General features: G+C 49.4%; 1 protein-coding gene across 1 annotated transcript; it reads right to left on the bottom strand.

Annotated features, from left to right (window-relative positions):
- Positions 1-8,924: 8,924 nt before the first annotated feature.
- Positions 8,925-16,971, bottom strand: CALM1 (calmodulin 1). Its single transcript, XM_045822176.1, has 6 exons — positions 16,654-16,971; positions 13,856-13,886; positions 12,781-12,924; positions 10,559-10,665; positions 10,022-10,157; positions 8,925-9,857 (listed from the first exon to the last, which is right to left on the bottom strand). The coding sequence occupies exons 1-6, from the start codon at positions 16,654-16,656 to the stop codon at positions 9,829-9,831; spliced, it is 450 nt and encodes a 149-aa protein (XP_045678132.1). The 5' UTR covers positions 16,657-16,971; the 3' UTR covers positions 8,925-9,828.
- Between the last annotated feature and the right edge of the window lie 484 nt (positions 16,972-17,455).

The following is a 17,455-nucleotide window of genomic DNA, read 5'->3' as shown; positions in this document are numbered from 1 at the left end:
GCAGGAGACCCCCAGCACACCGGTGAGGGGCCAGCACGAGGGTGGTGGGCTCCATTCAGTGGGTGAGGGCCAGGGAGCCCACGTGGCAGAGCCAGGACTCAAATACAGGTACCCCAAGGCCAAGCACTGGGCTTAGCACCGTCCCCAAAGACCACCCCGACAGGGACCTCAAGGCACAGCTGTGTCTTTCACTTGCAATATGTGCATCACACAACCTGGGGTAGCACTTTCTCAGATCACTGAAGGACCTGCTAACATACATGAGTCACTGACCAAAACAAGGAGACCACCCAAATGTCCATCAACTGAGGAATGAATGAGAAAATCGTGGCCTACCGTACCACAGGATATCATTCAGCCATAAAACAAAACAAAGCAGAGATACAGGCAGGGCAGATGAATCTTGAGAACCTGACGCTAAATGAAAGAAGCCAGACACAATAATGGATCACCTATTATATGAGTCTCTTGATATGAAGTATCCAGAATCAATAAATCCACGGAGACAGAACCCAGATTGGTGGTTGCCAGGGGCTGGGAGGAGGGTGATGGGGAGTGAATGCTTAGTGCATTCAGGGAACGGGGTTTTCTCTGGTGGTAAAAATGCTTTGGAGCTGGATGGAGGTGGTAGTTATACAACAACACAGTGAGCGTATTAAATACCGTTGAATTGTGTACTTTGAAATGGTTAATTTTGCATTATGTGAATTTTACACAATTAAAATAAAACAAAGGGGAAGTGGGCAGTTATAGTGCAGTACACATATTTAAAGCCCAGCTACAATGCTCTGAGCCGTACTACGCGCCAAGCCCTACACGAATGAACACATTACGATGCCAGGAGGATGTTACATTAAAGCCCCCTGGACCCTGGGGTCCGAGTCCCCGCCTTGGCCCTTTGGCCAGAACCGGTCCCCCCAGGGCTGTTCCCTGCCTTGGGCTTGCCAACCTCCCCAGGAGCTCACACCCCCACTGGGACAGGAGCATCCCCAGTGCGGCCCACCTTGTGGCGGACCCTGGCCTGCAGGATCCGTGTGTGTTGTGGCTGCTCGTGAACACATGCACACGGACTACAGAAGTCCTGTGGAGCAAAGGGGACGGCATGGCCGCTCTCTGAGTCAGAGAGGGAGGGCGAGAGGGCCAGAGCTCTCGGTGCCTGCCTGGACAGGCTTTCATTGCTTCTGTGTGCATTACATGGAGGGTGGTCCTCATTTACCATGCTCAGGTTCACTGCAGGGGACTGACTGCCTTTTACAGACAACAAAGGAAAGGATGTTGCTAATTACTTCAAAGAGAAGGATGTTGCAGACCAAGGGGAAAAGTGGTTGAACCGGTCACTCTCCATACTTGGGAGGTTTAGCTCGGATTTTAGGAAGATGCAGTAAGCCCTTGCTGCCTCAATTCAGGGTGAGGGAGTTTTAGCAAAAGCAAGTCTCCTAGCAGTCTAGGGGCAATGCGGGCCTGATTCCCCACGGGAAAACCTCTCCTCGGGCGTGGTCCTGTGTGCCACTCGCTTCCCACTGGTTTTCCACATGAGGGCTGAGCTACATTTCCACGACACGCAAACAGTTCCCTACACCACCTCTGCCGTTTGGCACTTCTGTCCTGTGTCACCTTCCACTGCCCCAGTGGCATGTCTTTCACCCGCTCGACAAATATTTATTTCTTGAGGACTTCCGACATCCAGGCCTGGCGCTGGAGGCTGGGGACACCTTGGTGAACCAGATCAATCTGGTCCCCTTGTCTACAAACAGTAGACCAGGGAGCAACACCATGATGCCGATGAGAAGCAGCCAAACGTAGGCACTGTGGTAGGGGCTCGTGGGTGGGCGTCTTGTCGAGGGTGGTCAGGGAGGGCCTCTTGAGGGGGAAACACCTAAGCAGAGACCCAAAGGCTAAGGAGGAGCCAGCCATCCCAGAGTTGAGGGAACAGCCTGAGCCAAGAAGGATGCTGTGAGACACACTCCTCATGGTCCCAGGTGACAAAATCCAAGAGAAAGAGAGGCCGCGGAGGAGGCCGTACTGGAGTACAGAAAGGGCGTCGGAGATGGGAGTTCGAATTCTGGACTCAACCCTGACCCCTCCCTAGCCTTGAGTCCCTCACTGAATCTCTAAAATTCCCACAGTGGTGACCCTAAATACTGCCCCCACACACACACGCTGTACATGCGCAGGTACCTTGGGAACCTCAGCCTGTGGTGTTACATAACTGCCTCTTAAATTCCTGGGAGCCCCCTGGCCAGCCCGAAAGTCGCACACCCTGATTACGTCATGCAGGTTGTTACATCTCCGGCAGAGCGGAGCACAGGAACGCAGACGAGGACGGAGCCTGGTGGCCATCCACTGGAGCCCGCCGGCCATGTGGAAGTTGACCCCTTACACATTGTCTGAGTATGGCCCTCTCCACATGCCAGGCCCTGTGGATTCAGACATGAGTAAGAGAGTCTTTGCGCTCAAGGAACTCACCAGTGACTCGGGGAGGGGGGTGCTGTATGTGAGCAAACGCATGAGCACACTGGGTTTCAGGGAAAGCAGCCACAGAGGCGGACAGGGCAGCTCCTGGAAGCCGTTGAGGTGCGTGCTAATGAGGCTGGACTTTCCCCCCCTCCCACCCCCCTCCCGGGACCATAGGGAAGGAGCCCTTAATTCAGGGTTGTGACAGATTTGTATTGTATGTAGGTCCGAGGGGGACACGCCAGAGGCAGGCAGTCCAGTGAGGAGGCAGTGGCAGTCAAGCCAGAGAGGGATCAGGGACATCTGATGGGGCACGCTGTCTGGACTGTCTCCAATTCCAGCTATCTCAAGGACGAGGTGAGATGGCGTGGGGAAGAAATACGGCATTTGGTAAAGGCTCAATTGGCAAAATAAGGGCAAGGATTTAGTGGCTCTGCAGGGTGATTAAGAGCATTGCAGCTGGAGCCGGATTTCCTGGGTTCAAATCCTGGCTCCCAGCTTCCTGGCTGTGGGAGCTTGGGCGAGTGTTGGAGCTTCTGTGGGCTGCGGGTTCCCTTCTCGAAAATGGAACTGATGATGACAACGATTCCATGGGGCTGCTGCAAAGACTGTATGAGTGACCGTGAGTCAGGAGTTTAGACCTAGTTGTTGGTTAAACAAATATAATTGGTAATGCACAAGGGGGAAGGACGGGATCATGGATGAGCCCATTTTATAGTTTGGGGGACGAGGGGATAGCAATGCCCCTGAAGTGAGAGGCTTTCATCGCCTTCGTGCAGCGCTGGGTTGGACAACCGCCCCCCCGAGGGGTTCCCACGGGGTTCCCACCGGAGTTGCCCTGAAAGCATAAAGGAGCCCAGCTTCCTAACGGTGGTTGATTGGCCCAGAGGTGAACACCTGATCCAAGGTAAGCCAATCACAGGCTGTGGCAGACAGACTAATAACCCCGCCCCCCAAAGACGATCGCCCCCCAAAGACGATCACCCCCGATTCCTGGAATGTGTTGAACAGGTTCCCTTACTTGGCAAAAAGAAACTTTGCCAATGTGATTAAGCAAAAGATCTCGAGGAAGAAAGAGCGTCCTGGGTTGTCCAGATGGGCCCAATATAATCTAGATGGGTCCTTGTAAGACGGAGACAGGAGGATCGTGAGCAGGAAGAATCGGCGGTGGGAGCTGAAAGGAAGCAGGCTGCAACTTATTACCAATGTTTTCACACTTAGAATTGCTCGAAATGGAATGTGCCCAATGGCCTCTATCAGAGGAATAACTAAATTATGCTGTATTGGTATAGCTAGGTCCTCCAAGAATTTAAGATTATGGAGATGCTCAACATAAAAAGTAAAAAAAAAAAAAAGATTATGAATACATGATTCTATTTATATATGTCCAGAATAGGCGAATTCATAGGCAGAAAATAGATTAGTGGTTCCCGGGGGCGGAGGAAGGGGAGAATGGGGAGGGACTGCTAACGAGTACAGGGTTTCTTTATGGGGGGATGAACATGTTCTAACATTAGCTGGTGTTAATGGTTACACGACCTTGTGGGTATGTCAAAAACCATGAACAGTCCATTTTTAAAGGGTGAATTTTATAGTACATGAATTGTATCAAGAAAAAAGTATAATGAACAAAAAGATTGTAATACCTATATTATGTATATATAATATATACTTGTATATATATATATATATAGTCAGGAATATTATGCTTGATTTTTTAAAATTGTACACACAGATTGCAATTTTGTCAGCTATATCTCCGCATCCACACGGTGAGAAAAAATTCTGGAAGGAAATTCAAAGCATTAACTATGTTCTGTAGCGTACTGGGGTTATTTGATATCACAAATTTTATATAATACACATTTTTCAATAATCAGAAAAAACACTTTTGTAAAAATGGGACTGGGCTGTCTATTAAGGTAACAAACTTATGGTCACAGGAAATACCCCCAAAAGTCTGAGAGTCACCAGATATGAATATTCGCACTGGGAGTGTGACTTTTGAACTAAGATGTTATCATTTTATAATTACTTTTTCACTTATTTTCTATTTCTTACAAATAACCCATTGTCTCAGATCTTGATTCTTGTACCAGTTTGCATGGAGGGGAAATTCATATTTTATAGTAACAAGAAATCACAACTTAAAGGATATATTAAGAGTCAAAAAGGGAAAGAAAATTAGTTTAAAAGCAAACGGTACATGCTTATAAGCAGGCAGAAAAAAAATTATGTTGCATCAAACTAAGAAATCTGACTAGAGGAGACTTGGATCTTCCCTTTCATCCTTATGAAAACTTTAAAATGTGACATTTGAAATACTCTCTGAATGTGTAAATACACGCTCACTCCAAAGGTTGCGGACACAGAGGCAGAACATAAATAATTCTTAGGAGGAAAACTGCCATCTTTTTTTTAAACCCAAGTGCAGGGACTGTCAGCCACGAAATGGGGAAGCCAGCCAGCTCCTGGGCCTAGCCAGCTTTCCCATGGGGCGTGGAGAGTGAGTGAGCCCCTCCCACTCCACCGGGAGGAGGGTTGAGGGCAGTGGGAGAGGAGATGCACCCGGCTATAAAAAACTTCTAAGTTTTATTTCCTTCTAAGGCATCCTGAGTCACTGGGTGCTCCAGCCCCCGGTGCCCAAAGAAGTGCAGCTCAAATCGGAAATGTCTGTGTTTTTTTCAAACCCGATGACGTTGTCCCTTGAACTAAATCGCTTACAGGCCGAGTGGTAGCTTCCTATTTCCGTCCTGGGAGGAGGGTGGAAGTCACTTCATGATCGGTTTCTCTGACCCACGTTCCGGCACTGCATCAGTCTTAATAGCAAGCTTACCCTCCACTCCACCCCCGACACGGAGCTGCTGGGACTTTAAAAATCCCATTTGTCATCTCAGAGCATATGGTACTCCCACGCTATTTTGCCTCCCACCCTTGAGGCTGCAATTTCCATTTCAACACCAAGTTTGGTCGGAATCCTAGAAAGGCACAGGTAAAAGGGAGACCTCGTCCAATAATTTCCTTCTACCAAGGGGGAACGTGAGACCCAAAGAAGGTAAGGGACCGTGGCTACAGAGGGACAGAACAAGAAGTAGGTGCCAGGCCTGTCCCCGTGGTGGGGCCCACATCCCTGTAGTCCCAGCTCCGGGATAGAAGGGGGCTATGTTTAAACGTGGAGATGTCTCCAGCGTTACGGCCAAACCAGGGCTTATTACCCTGTGATTTTTCCTTCTTTTCAGCCCGCTCCCTGCTTCTGTGCAAGAGTGGGAAAGGACACGGGACAGGCAGCCAAGAAAAGTCCCTTCTGGCCATGGGTGGCAGCCAGAAGGTGGCCTTTCCTGCTCGGGAAGCTGGGTCTGGAATAGCACGGGGGAAGGGGAAGGCGGCAACGTCAAGGTCCTGGAAGGAGTTGTAACCCACACCACTCCCCTCGGGGACCCTACTCCTGGGATGGCAGGTGTACATGCTCAGGTAACTTCAAGTCCCATCTTCTTCTTAAAGTGTATTTCTTTCTTTACACAATTCCTCAAGAGATTTGGATTCACACTGAGGTTCAAGGAAAATCAATCTTTTTATGGTGTGCACTTTCTGCATCAAGCAAGCCTGAATACATGAGGAGGCCAGGAGACTAATGTTAAAATGTCAGTTATACAAACTACTTCAAATTAGAGTAAGGCTGCAGCAGGCTGTGTCTGTGGTATTTCTGGCCCCTCACCAACCGAGCTGCAGCTAGGTGGGATGACATCCGCGCGCGGGGGTTATCTTGTTCACTGAGCAAAGGGATTGCAAGCTATGCAAGCTAAAAACCTACACAGTTCGCAGTTAGAGATGAAAGGCTGCAGAAATGTTTATTGAATACAGTGCCAGGTTTATAAATAAAACTTATTTACAATTTCCATAGAGTTGGTCCCCCATCAGAGAGGTGGTAAAATCTCCAAACAGTTTATCTCAAGATTTACAGAAACGTTCAAGTACATCTCCTTTGCAAATCGCCACGGTGAAGGGTAACTTCGGTTAACAAAAGAACTACCACCAATCTTTGCTACAGACGTGTTTAATGAACATTGTAATAGATCTGGAGAAAGAACACACGCTCCACCCATGCCAGTGACCTTCTCACTCCAAGGGGTCAGACAGCAACGTGTCTCCTACCAGACAACTTCCAGGGGGTAGAGAAAGAAAATAGTCATCGCCAGCTGGAGGGATAGATTAAGACACATTCGTGGAAATCTAGTCACTGCCAAAAGGATCAATTTAGGATATACAGTAAAAGGATTATTTCAGATATACAAGAGTTAATTCAAATGTTTAAAATAATCGAGTGAATGAAGAAGTCGATGGACCAAATTTACATTCTTGGTTTAGGAAGGAGCTCCCAGTCCGCAGAGGGGCCGACGGTTTGCTGCTGCTCCGCCGGGCCCGGGCCGCGGCCGGGCTCGGCCTGCGGGGCAGCCCCTCGTCATGATGTGGTTACAAGTACAGTCAGACATGCATTTAGAAAGAGAATATAAAAATATGTACAGTAGCTAATTTCCCATGTGTTTTAAGTTGCTGAAAGACATCAATTAAAGTGTGCAAAAATTCATTTGTCAAAAGATCAGAAAAAGCCTTCCTTGGCAACAGCGCAGTAAAAGCCCATCCGAAATACCAGGATACATTTGCCTTCGCTCCACACCCACCCCGAACAGATGGAGAACGAAACTATGAAAGTGTGTGCCAAGTACTCAGCGGTTTTTATGGCAAGTCTCAGGCTCAAGCGGGATGCCAGTTAAACTAGTCACTTTATATATATATAAATATATATGTATATTTATAGAGCAGTTAGAAGTAGGGGCTCGAGTTTACAGGAAGGGGCTAACCAACTTAGAAAGTACTGCCACGACACTCAGCTACTTCCTTTCTCAAACGCACGCAACTGCGAACCGCTAACCTCCTGGGCTGGCTGTCCCCTCCAATGCCAGAGGAAAAGGGCTACCAGGGGCTCGGCCGCACCTCTGCGCCAAACGGGGGACTCGGTGTTCCCTGGAGGGAAGTTTCTGGTTCCCACGTAGGACTCTGGCCACGTCGGAACCCGGTTTCAAAGGCAGTCCTTTGGGAGAGACTGTGGGACCACTAACATGGAGTCCACCCGCTTCTAGAAAAAGACTTGGTTGAAAGGGTAAGATAGAAGGCGAAGTTTTCAGCAAGTCACCCCAACCCCTCTTTCAAACTACCACGAGGTCATCTACCAGACTTGAAACTGGGTCAACAGTCAGGCTGCCGGACCTCCATGCAAGACACATCCAGGCCGGTAACTTGTTCAAACCAGGAGCCCTCTGCCCTCCTATCTCACCAGAACCCCCAAGGTATCCTTAGGGGTTCCTTCCAGATGCAGGAACTCAGGAAAGGCGAACCTAGCTCACGAGGTCGACCTCTCCTACCAACCAGAGTCTAAGGACCAGCCACAGAGGCAGACGGGCAGGCTCCTCTCCACTGCTCTGACCCGCCCCTCTGGCAGGAAATCTAACAAGCTGCAAAATGCCAGAAAGACAGGGAGTAGGAGAGGGGGAAGCCAAGGGTCTCTATAAATCAGCCCTGAATGCACCCATTTGGCTGCCAAGAGCTTCTCGCTGCCTCGCTAGCAGCCTGCCACTGTTCCCTGGCAAATTAAAACCTCCCACACACTCAAAAACCCAGATCTCCTTGCTAATAAGATACAGCCAGTTAACACCCTGGAAAATGCACATCCAGCCTGCATTTCAGAGTTCTGCACTAAATGCGACATGCCTTTAAAGGGGCTTTTGTGAAGCAGACCAGTCCCACTGCAAAGACCAGTACCAGCATCAGGTTTGGTTACAGGTTTATAATTAGACACAAAAATCCTTCTCAGGTGGTGTTTTACTTTCAAGCTGAGGGCTACCATTAGCTCTACTTGGGGGGAAAAGAAAGCAAAGTCAACTTAAAAAAAAAAAAGGATAAGGTAGATATAATCATAATTCAAAAGTCGTGAATCAAAGGTGACTGGTAGTGTCTTTTTAGGCATGAAGAGACTGGCTTAGAAAAGTGACTACTGCTTCTACCACACACAGCGAGGATTGAATTACAGACACACTAAATCATGTCTCTTGCACAGATGGTCTCAAGTAGTTACATAAAACAGGTAATCAGCAGCACAATTGAGAACCCCTAAATACATGCTTGAAAGTGGTTTTTTTTTCCTTAAGAGTTCTACTGCCTGAAGAATCATTAAGTTACCGTGATTCACTGCCCCCCTCCCCCCAGTGAAAATACAATAGACCTACATGTCCATAAACATGACAAAGCAGTCGGTATTTGCTTGGTTTTCGGCAAGGTCTCAGGCTCAGAGGTCGGTGCCGGGATGCTGGGAGGGAAACCCAATGCTGGGCTGGGGCAGTTACAGGTGCACCGGCCTCCCCTCCAACTGCCTTGTCCCCGCTCAGATCTCAGCTTTACAAAGCATTTAACACCACTTTAAGTTAATGGTCTTTTTATTGGAAAAAAAAAATAAAAAGACTAGCATTTACAACTTGGAATGGACGTAAATTGTAATTTCTCGAACAGCAATGTTGACGGTTGTGCTGAAGTCCACAGCCACAGCCTACCTCTGCTGGCTCCAAGTCACGGTTCAGAAGGTTTTAAAAACAGAGAGTCCAAAGATGCTCCCTTGCTTAGGTTTTGTTTTTTGTTTTTTTTAATTTGTGTTGAATGGTGACAGGCTGACACCCACCTCACTCTAGTATAATGCAGACAACGCTAAACCAACACACGTGGGCACGCCACCAAGACGTGTCACTGTCACCGAGGATCGGGGCACACGGAAGTACGAGAGGACCGTCCTGCTAGTGGGGCTACGTCTGGACAGCTTATCCTTCACTCATTTTTCTACACACATCCTGAGGTAAACCAATTTGAAATGTGTCTGCTTTCAGTAAACCAGCTACTACAATAACAATTTGTACTAACAAACGGAACTAGAACCCATTTGAATAGGTATTGAATTTGTTTTTTCGTTTTTCGTTTTTAATACAAATGCCTGACTGTGCTCAATTGTCAAGCCGCATGCATGAAAAACTGGCCAGCCCAAACGGTGTATTAATCATTAGCAAATGGAACTGCAAGGGGTCCACTAAGTGCTTCCTTATCGTTAAGGTAGTACAAGTATTTATATTGTAAAACTGATGTGTAGCTTGATCTTTAGGGGACAGGACCACCAACCAATACATGCAGATTTTGTGTGTGTGTGGACAGAAGGTACTTTTGACATTCAGTTTTGCTATATAGAAACAGAATGAGTAAATGATTTTTTTTTTGCAAGAGGTAAGTAAAAGATTCAATTTGATTCTTCTAGAGGGGGGAAAAGTTGAAAGTAGGTCTTCATTTTGCAGTCATCATCTGTACGAATTCTGAAAAGACAAATAATCATAGCTTTCAGTCATCTTCAAGAGCAGCGCTGGGAACACATCTCTGCATGACACAACAGCGGTGACCGTCTAGCGAGGTGATTCACTCGTTGAGACAGTCAAGGGGACACTACTAAACACCGAGCGGCAGAAACGTCGGGTTTTACCTTCATAGTTGACTTGTCCGTCTCCATCGATGTCTGCTTCTCTGATCATTTCATCTACCTCTTCGTCTGTTAGTTTCTCTCCTAGGTTTGTCATGACGTGGCGTAGCTCTGCCGCGCTGATGTAACCGTTGCCATCCTGTAAACATTCGGCAACTGTTACTACGAGGGGCTTATCGAGACAGAAGGTCCCTGACTAATTCCGCCCTCTCAAGTTACTGCCAACTCTGCGCCCTCAGGGCTCCAGTCCCCACCTCTACCCACCACAGACACCCAGTCCTCACAGGCAGAATACACTGCAGCTTTTTAAAAGCTAAGAGCAATTGAAAGTAGCAAGAAACTTGGCTCAAATTTTCTGTTACTATGCTTGCCCTTACTCGGTAAGGTTATTGCTTAAGTTGGGATATTGGAAAGTGAGATTTCAGAGGCTCGGCAGTTGGGTTAGGTAGGTGTTCTCAGTACAAAGGCTGCTGAAGCTTTCAGAGCCGACAGGCACACGGCAGTGCTCAAACACCATCTGCAATGCAGATCCGGGCTCACCTTGTCGAAGACTCGGAATGCCTCACGGATTTCTTCTTCGCTGTCTGTGTCTTTCATTTTTCTAGCCATCATAGTCAAGAACTCCGGGAAGTCAATGGTGCCATTACCTCAAATTAAAAAACAAAAAGCTCTGTAAAATAAGTGCTCCAGCGATACTCCTCGGCAGTAATAATTTTAGAACCACTTTATAGAATAGTAAGTGCTTGCTAGGACAAAGTGGCAAATTTTTTTCATTAGGGTGCACCCTTTGTTGGTCTAAACTACTGAGGAACTTCACAGGGCAATTTCACATGACTCACGTGACTCAAACTAATCAGTGCCTGTGATGACGCGAGGGACAGTGCTGCACAAACCCTTGACGACCAAAGGGGGCTGCACAGTGCAGGGGAACGGGCACACAGGACTGCAGGCTGCATCTTCCCCTCCCTAGGGAAGCATTCCAGGTCATCTCCCCTCGCTCGCCCCCACTCCGAGTTAGGGCGATCAGAGGGATCCACTCAGACTGGCTAGTGGTGCTGGTCGAGGCCTAGAGTTGGGCCCCCGGGGATGAAAACGATCAGGAGGGGCACAAACTGACTTTATTATGCCACGGACCATGAACTGTTAGAATGTCTGCTCCAGGGGGCATTTCTCAGCCACCCTATGGTAAGTGACCTAATCGTTTCTCCTTGCTCCGTATCTTTATTTCCCATTAAGGACAAAACTCAGAAGTGTTCTCACGGCTCAGATCATTAACGTGAGGAAACCGTGTCGGAGGAATCTGTTCTGTGGCCAGTATCCCAAACAACTCCTCCTCTAAAACTGAGTTAGACGAACACGCCAAAGACAAACCACGCAATTAACAACGTCATGTGAATTAAAGGGAAATAAAGTTAAATTAGAAGACAAGAGTTTAGGTTAAGGTACTCATTTTCACCGGTACCTTTAAATCAAAACAGTAATTCAGAGATCCCTTCAAGTTCCTTTGGCCTCCAAAAAGGACTGATTGTCATGTGACAATCAGCATTACTTATTTGACATGCCCACAGCCAAGCAGAAATGTATGTCTTTAGGCATTATCGTGTTTTTATTCACTATGAATACTAAACGCTGTCACCCGGGACTCCCCCTTCCCCACCTTGTTCCATACAATCTTGGGGCACCAAATACACTCTGCCAGTCCCCAAGCCCAGTGTCTACACAAACTAGGAAAGAGACACCCCATGTTCCCAGACAGCTGATCACCTTAGCAACTAAAGAGAACTACAATCTCTTTTTCCAAAACAATATCAAGGATGAAAACGGTCTTTAGTAGTAGTTTGAATGGACTGCAACCATTGTTAGAGAGTTTAACCAAAACCCCTGCTTCTAAATATAGGTAACCAGACAAGTATAACTCAACTTTATCACCTATGAAACTCTATTTTTTTAATGATTATTATCAAATCAATCATCTAAAACAACAGTCTTGGTCCAAAGTCTTTATTCTTAGCTCACCTTTTAAAAATGTACTATGTTCTGTACAATGGTATATAGTACATTTACTAGGAAATATACATGGTTTCCAAAAATACATATTTGGCGGGGGGGGAATGTCCCCTCAACTCTACTGACGCAAGCGAGCAATAAAAAGTCTACTGTCCACTAATCTCGAGTCCAGAAGAGCAGACGGCTGACTGGTGACCGGGTTTACTGCCTGTTCCTTCCTGCTCCACGCCTCACACACCCTCTCCTGTTAGGTTCGGCAGACCCATTCCCTACAGCCCCCAGGCCCTCCGCCTCCAAGGCTCACGTGAGCTTCAAAATTCTCTTCAATAAACACATCCGCCGCTCACACTGTATCGGATTCTATGTTAGTATCTAAGAATGCTCTTCATTCACACCACTTGGGGGCTTTTCTTCTCTTCTCTAAGAGACAATAAGCTTTTTAAAAAGGTCTATGGCTGTTTACTTTTCGCTTCCCCACAGACTCATGGGCCAGCTGATAGATCAAGACTGAGCTGTAGGCCACGGCAGGGAGCGAACACCACCACAGTGATCCGATCCAGGAAATATTCTAGACGGTGAGCAGGGCAAAAGGCGGGCCCCCAGCCTTCTATTTGAACTGTCAACAGCCGTAAGGCAACCACAGAACGGATCTCTGCACATCTGTTTTGCTCTGGGGACCTGAAAGACCGTCTCGTAACATGTCTGAACTTGAATTACACAGCACGGGTGCTCATTCAGAGTTCTAAAGCCCTTACCGTCAGCATCTACTTCGTTGATCATATCCTGCAATTCAGCTTCTGTTGGGTTCTGACCCAGTGACCTCATGACAGTGCCAAGTTCCTTTGTTGTGATGGTGCCATCGCCATCTTTGTCAAACAGGGAGAAAGCTTCCTTGAATTCTGAAAACAAAAGTTTACCTCTTAGAATGAATGTCTTTACCCAGCCACAATACACCCTTCCCTGGGGCTTGCCAAAGCCGCTGTCCCAGGTGTGCGAATTACCAGAAGCCGCCCAATCTTTATCTACTGAAATAAAGACCCCGATGGTCCTGCTGGGCTGGCCTTCCTACAGCAGTCCACAAAGCAAACGCTGCTCCTGTGACCCAGCTCCATAAAACCAAAATAGTCTCGGTTTTAAAGAAGGCTAAGTTTGAACATGTTTAAGTTAGTCCTAAGTCTAAAATGACAAGATTGGTCCATGTGTTCCCAGTCTCTTCCTGTTCAATTTCTACTGCCACAAGAATGCCTGGTTTCATAGCGGCATGACGGCTACTAAGATGGACATTCCCAGGTAACCCGTGTGTCCTTTCTACATGCCATTCGGAATTACTCGAATGCCAAAGGCATTTCTGGTTTCAAAACCATCTCAAAAAAGTTCTCTAGGGATTATTACAACCTAAACTAACACAACTCCCTTTGTAATTATTATAATGGTTTTAGCACTCGTTTTCATCCATTCCCATGGATTTCAGAATAGCAAGCACAATGTTTCATGGTGGATTACTAAAAGACCTGTGGCATAAAAAGTCTAAACTACATTTCGGGAGTCAGACTCAGTGCAACTGCATTATATGCAAAACCTTGCACGCTGTGAAACAGTTGGCTACTCCAGCATGTAACAAATGGATAGTCTCCTAATTCCACTTCCTTTCACGTTATTGCCAAAACACTGGCAAGGATTAACACCTGACCTAAATATTTCTGCTTGTTGTCATTTGTACAGTCTTAGGAAAACTGTTCAGATTATAGGAAAGAGGGGACAGAGGAGTCACCAAAACTGACTGGTGCCTAGTTCTGGTCTACTGGAGACTTCCTCAAGTCATCGACTTACCAGCAATCTGTTCTTCGGTCAGCTGATCAGCCTACGTGGAGAAAGAAAAGGTTATAATTCAATCTACGACACTCCGAGATCGACACTGTTAGCTCCAGTTACACTTTTAATAGTGACCTTTCATCAATATCTAAAATATTATTAGCGGAAAACTTTAGCACTGTCATTTAGAAACTCTTCAGGCTACTTTAAAAACAAAGAATGACAAGCAAGTGACAACAACTGCCTTTGAGTTTTCTTTTCTGGGCCCACTGCTGTGTGCGCGGAGGTCTAACTAGGAAGGGTCAGTTCATAATTTGAAAAATGGCACCTCTAGTGGCAAAGGGTCCCACAGCACAGGCTGCAGCAGCAGGCCCTGACAAAGAAGAGCGCCACCTACTGCTCCCAGGGCTCCGCAGTCCCCGCTTCCTTCCAAGAAGGGACCCAGCCTGACGTTGCTGTCACCGCAGCCCGGATCTCGTCCAGGGGCAGGCTTTTAGCACACCTTGCGCATTGCTGCGAGCGCTCCAAATCTCCAAATTGGCGTTACATAACCGCATTGGGTTGGATTAACAGGCTTTTATATCCATTTTATGAGATACAATTAAGTGGAAAAAATAAATATACCGCAATGAGTTACCCCACTAACTTCATTTCCATGTAATAAGTGCTTTCAATCATTTAAATTAGGCGGTTATTTGTGAGTCTACCATTTACAAAGGCTAATGCCTTCTGTTAAATTATCCTGACTCAGAAGCCAAAGGAAAAAAACGGAACGTCCCATAAGTGGGCTGTTAGAAAACTGCAAATATTAAGTCCACCAAAAACTACACAATTATGAGACTATGCCCCATCTCTTCTGGAGAGGTGGAACTTTGCTGCAGGATATTTACCCACCTTAAAGATGACCTAAGAGCTGTTCACAATAAACACTCGACTAGAGGCGGTAATGGCCAGGGAGCTAATTCTCACCGAAACACCGAACCTGTGCCTCCAGCCAGGGGAATTCAAGATCTCAGGGAAAGCTAATATGTATTTTTATTTTAATGAAGGGCACCTAATGAAGCCAGTTACAAAATAAGTCCTGATAGAAAGCTGACGGCATTTATTCTCTTAAATGAAAACTTCCACAAATAGGAATGGTGTTCCAATATATTGAAAAACTTTTTTTTTTCGTATTAGGACTGCGCCTGCCTTTCTTTCTACCCCAGTAATTGCCAAGTAGGTTTTCTTTGTATCAAATGAGACACGATGATTTATGTAACGCCAGAGCAACCTCTGTCTTGTACAACAGGAAGCGCTGCCACACCTCAAAAGATAAGCTGTCACCCTTACTGGGAAGAAGAGTCCCACCACGCGGCAAAACTATCGTGTTAGAGGGTTTATTGAGAGCATCAGCCTTCCTGTAGCAAAAAAAAAAAAAAAAAAGCCTAATGGCGTTGGCCTTAGGGGCAAGGGTGCTCTGAATCTTCAAGCGGGCCATCTTCCCACCCATCCAAGCCAGAAAACGCTGTGGGTGATGTCAGCCCTGCCCAGGGAGGAAGGGGGCTGCGGGCAACACACTCAGCGAGGCGCACAGGCGCATCTGGCAATCTAGAAGCTACAGAGAAAGCGGAAACGTGGAGGGCATCTCCCTGCAGACTGGAAGTGGCGCCGAGTGGGGAAACGCCGAACGAGGGGGCGGGCTGGGGTGCGGCCTTAAGGGCAGACGAGGTGCAAAGGGACAGTCCCAGGGTGGGGGTGGGGGAGCCGCCCCTCACCAGCCAGTGCGATCTCCCTCTCCCACTCCGGAACCTCACGGCCAGCGCGGGCCAAGCCCGCCCCGCGCCTCCCACCCGCTTCAGCTCCCCCAGGCGGCGAGCCCGCCGCGGCGTCGTCTCCTCCCGGAGCAGAAACTTTGCGTCTCTAATGGAAACCGAGCCGCGCGCCAGCTCCCTCCTCCCCCGCCCCCCTCCCGCCCCAATTAGCGCCAACCCAGCGCCTCCCGCGGGAAAGGGCCTCCGGGTGTACCGAGGCTCCGGCACGCCTTCATTGCCGCCCTGGGTGGGGGGTTGGGGGCTGCAGAGGTGAGAAACGGAGAGACACGAGTCCCAGCCACACCGCAGGGCCCCGCCCGGGCGCAGGGCGGCCTGCCCGCCGCTTCCGCCCTCCGCCCCCCACCCCTCGCCTTCCTGCCCCCACCCCACCCTTCCCCGGCTCCTTCCTTCCCAGCCCACGCCCGCGCCGCGCCCCCCGGGAGGGAGGCGGGAATAACCGCTGAGAGACGGCGGGGTCGACTGGGAGGCGGGGGGAAGGGGTCAACAGTGACGGCGCCCCCCACCTCCCGGCCGGAGCAATGTGCGCCACCCGCCCGCTCCGGCCCATTCATTCTCCCCTGCCCTCCGGACCCGCCATCCCCGACCCTAGGGAAAGGCAGCGAGGTGGAGGGGGCTAGAGCCCGGCACCGCCCCGGCTCCCCCGCCCCCCGGGGCCCCAGCCGAGATGCGGCGCTGCGGGCAGCCCGGGTGCGGCGCGCTGGATGCAGTGGTGCGGGGCTGGGGGAGGGGGGGTGGATGCGGAAGCCCCGGTGCTACTGCTGCAAGAGCCCCTGGGAGGCCAAAATTTAGAGGATCCCTGGCCGACGAAAAGGAGATGCAAATCCGAAATGTATCCTTTTTAACCGCAACTGCTGCGTAATACCCGGAAAGGGGGGGAGGAACCCACCAAAAAAAGAAATTCCGCAAAAAAAAAAAAAAAGAAAAAAAACCCGGGCTGAACTAAAAATTTGTTAAGAAATGGGCAGGCAGCTGCTACGCCGGCATTTGCCATTCCCAACCTACCATGGTGCGAAGAGAGGAAGAGCAGAGGGATCGAGAGTGGCTGCACCAGCCTACGGGCTGTGACCGCGGGTCTGCCTCCGCTGCTGCTGCTACCGCTGCTGAGGCGCGGTGTGCGCTGAGCGCTGTGCCGCTGCTGCTGCTCCCTCCGCTGCGCCGCCGCCCGACTGCGAGTAACGGCGCCGCGTCCGCGAGACTCCCAGCACAAATGCCGAAGTGCGACCCTGCGCTCTGTGAAATATATACGGCGCTCCGTATCCCTCCGCCGCAGCCGCGGGCGACTCGCTCTGAACGGCTGTCTCGCTCAGAGCGGCGCTGCGAAGGCCGGGCCTCGCCCGCTTGGCCCCGCCCCCCGGCGCGCCCGGCCTCCCGCCGCCCCCCGCGAGTCGGCCACCGAGGGCGGGAGCCCGGGACCCTCACGCCCAGCGTGGTGGAGGTGCCGAGTTTCGGGGGCGGCGTCAATCCGGGCCGGGGCCAGGACAGAGCGCTTTTTACAGTTCCCGACCTGAGGTGGCCTGGGCACCACAAGCCGCCGGCCCCCCGCCCCAACCCCACCCCACCCCACCTGTGAGCACGCCGCCCCTCCGGCTCACATCTCCTGCCGCGCCGCCGGGGCACCGAGTCCGGGGCTGGGGCTGCCGCGGGGAGTTGGGGACTGGACGGAGGAATGGACCGCACACCGCCGGGCACATGGGTCTGGAAGCGGCAAAGCAGTTTGCCTCGTGCAAGAAATTAGTTGGACGGCTTCCTTCTCAAAATCTGAAACAATATCTGAGACAAATATGCTCAATTACTAAATCTGTCA

The sequence above is a fragment of the Phyllostomus hastatus genome, unplaced genomic scaffold, assembly GCF_019186645.2.
Source record: "Phyllostomus hastatus isolate PE091 unplaced genomic scaffold, TTU_PhHast_1.1 phas_scaffold_501, whole genome shotgun sequence".
Classification (NCBI taxonomy): Eukaryota; Metazoa; Chordata; class Mammalia; order Chiroptera; family Phyllostomidae; genus Phyllostomus; species Phyllostomus hastatus.
Note: the sequence above shows the minus strand (reverse complement) of the source record. Positions and strands in the feature narration are given on the sequence as shown.

What these genes read in the sequence shown, in the direction of transcription:
- CALM1 (XM_045822176.1), bottom strand. An exon ending in GACCGAAGAACAGATTGCTG is followed by an intron (nt 12,925 to 13,855) that starts GTAAGTCGATGA and finishes TTTTGTTTTCAG; the next exon opens with AATTCAAGGAAGCTTTCTCC. An exon ending in CATTCCGAGTCTTCGACAAG is followed by an intron (nt 10,158 to 10,558) that starts GTGAGCCCGGAT and finishes GAATGTTTACAG; the next exon opens with GATGGCAACGGTTACATCAG.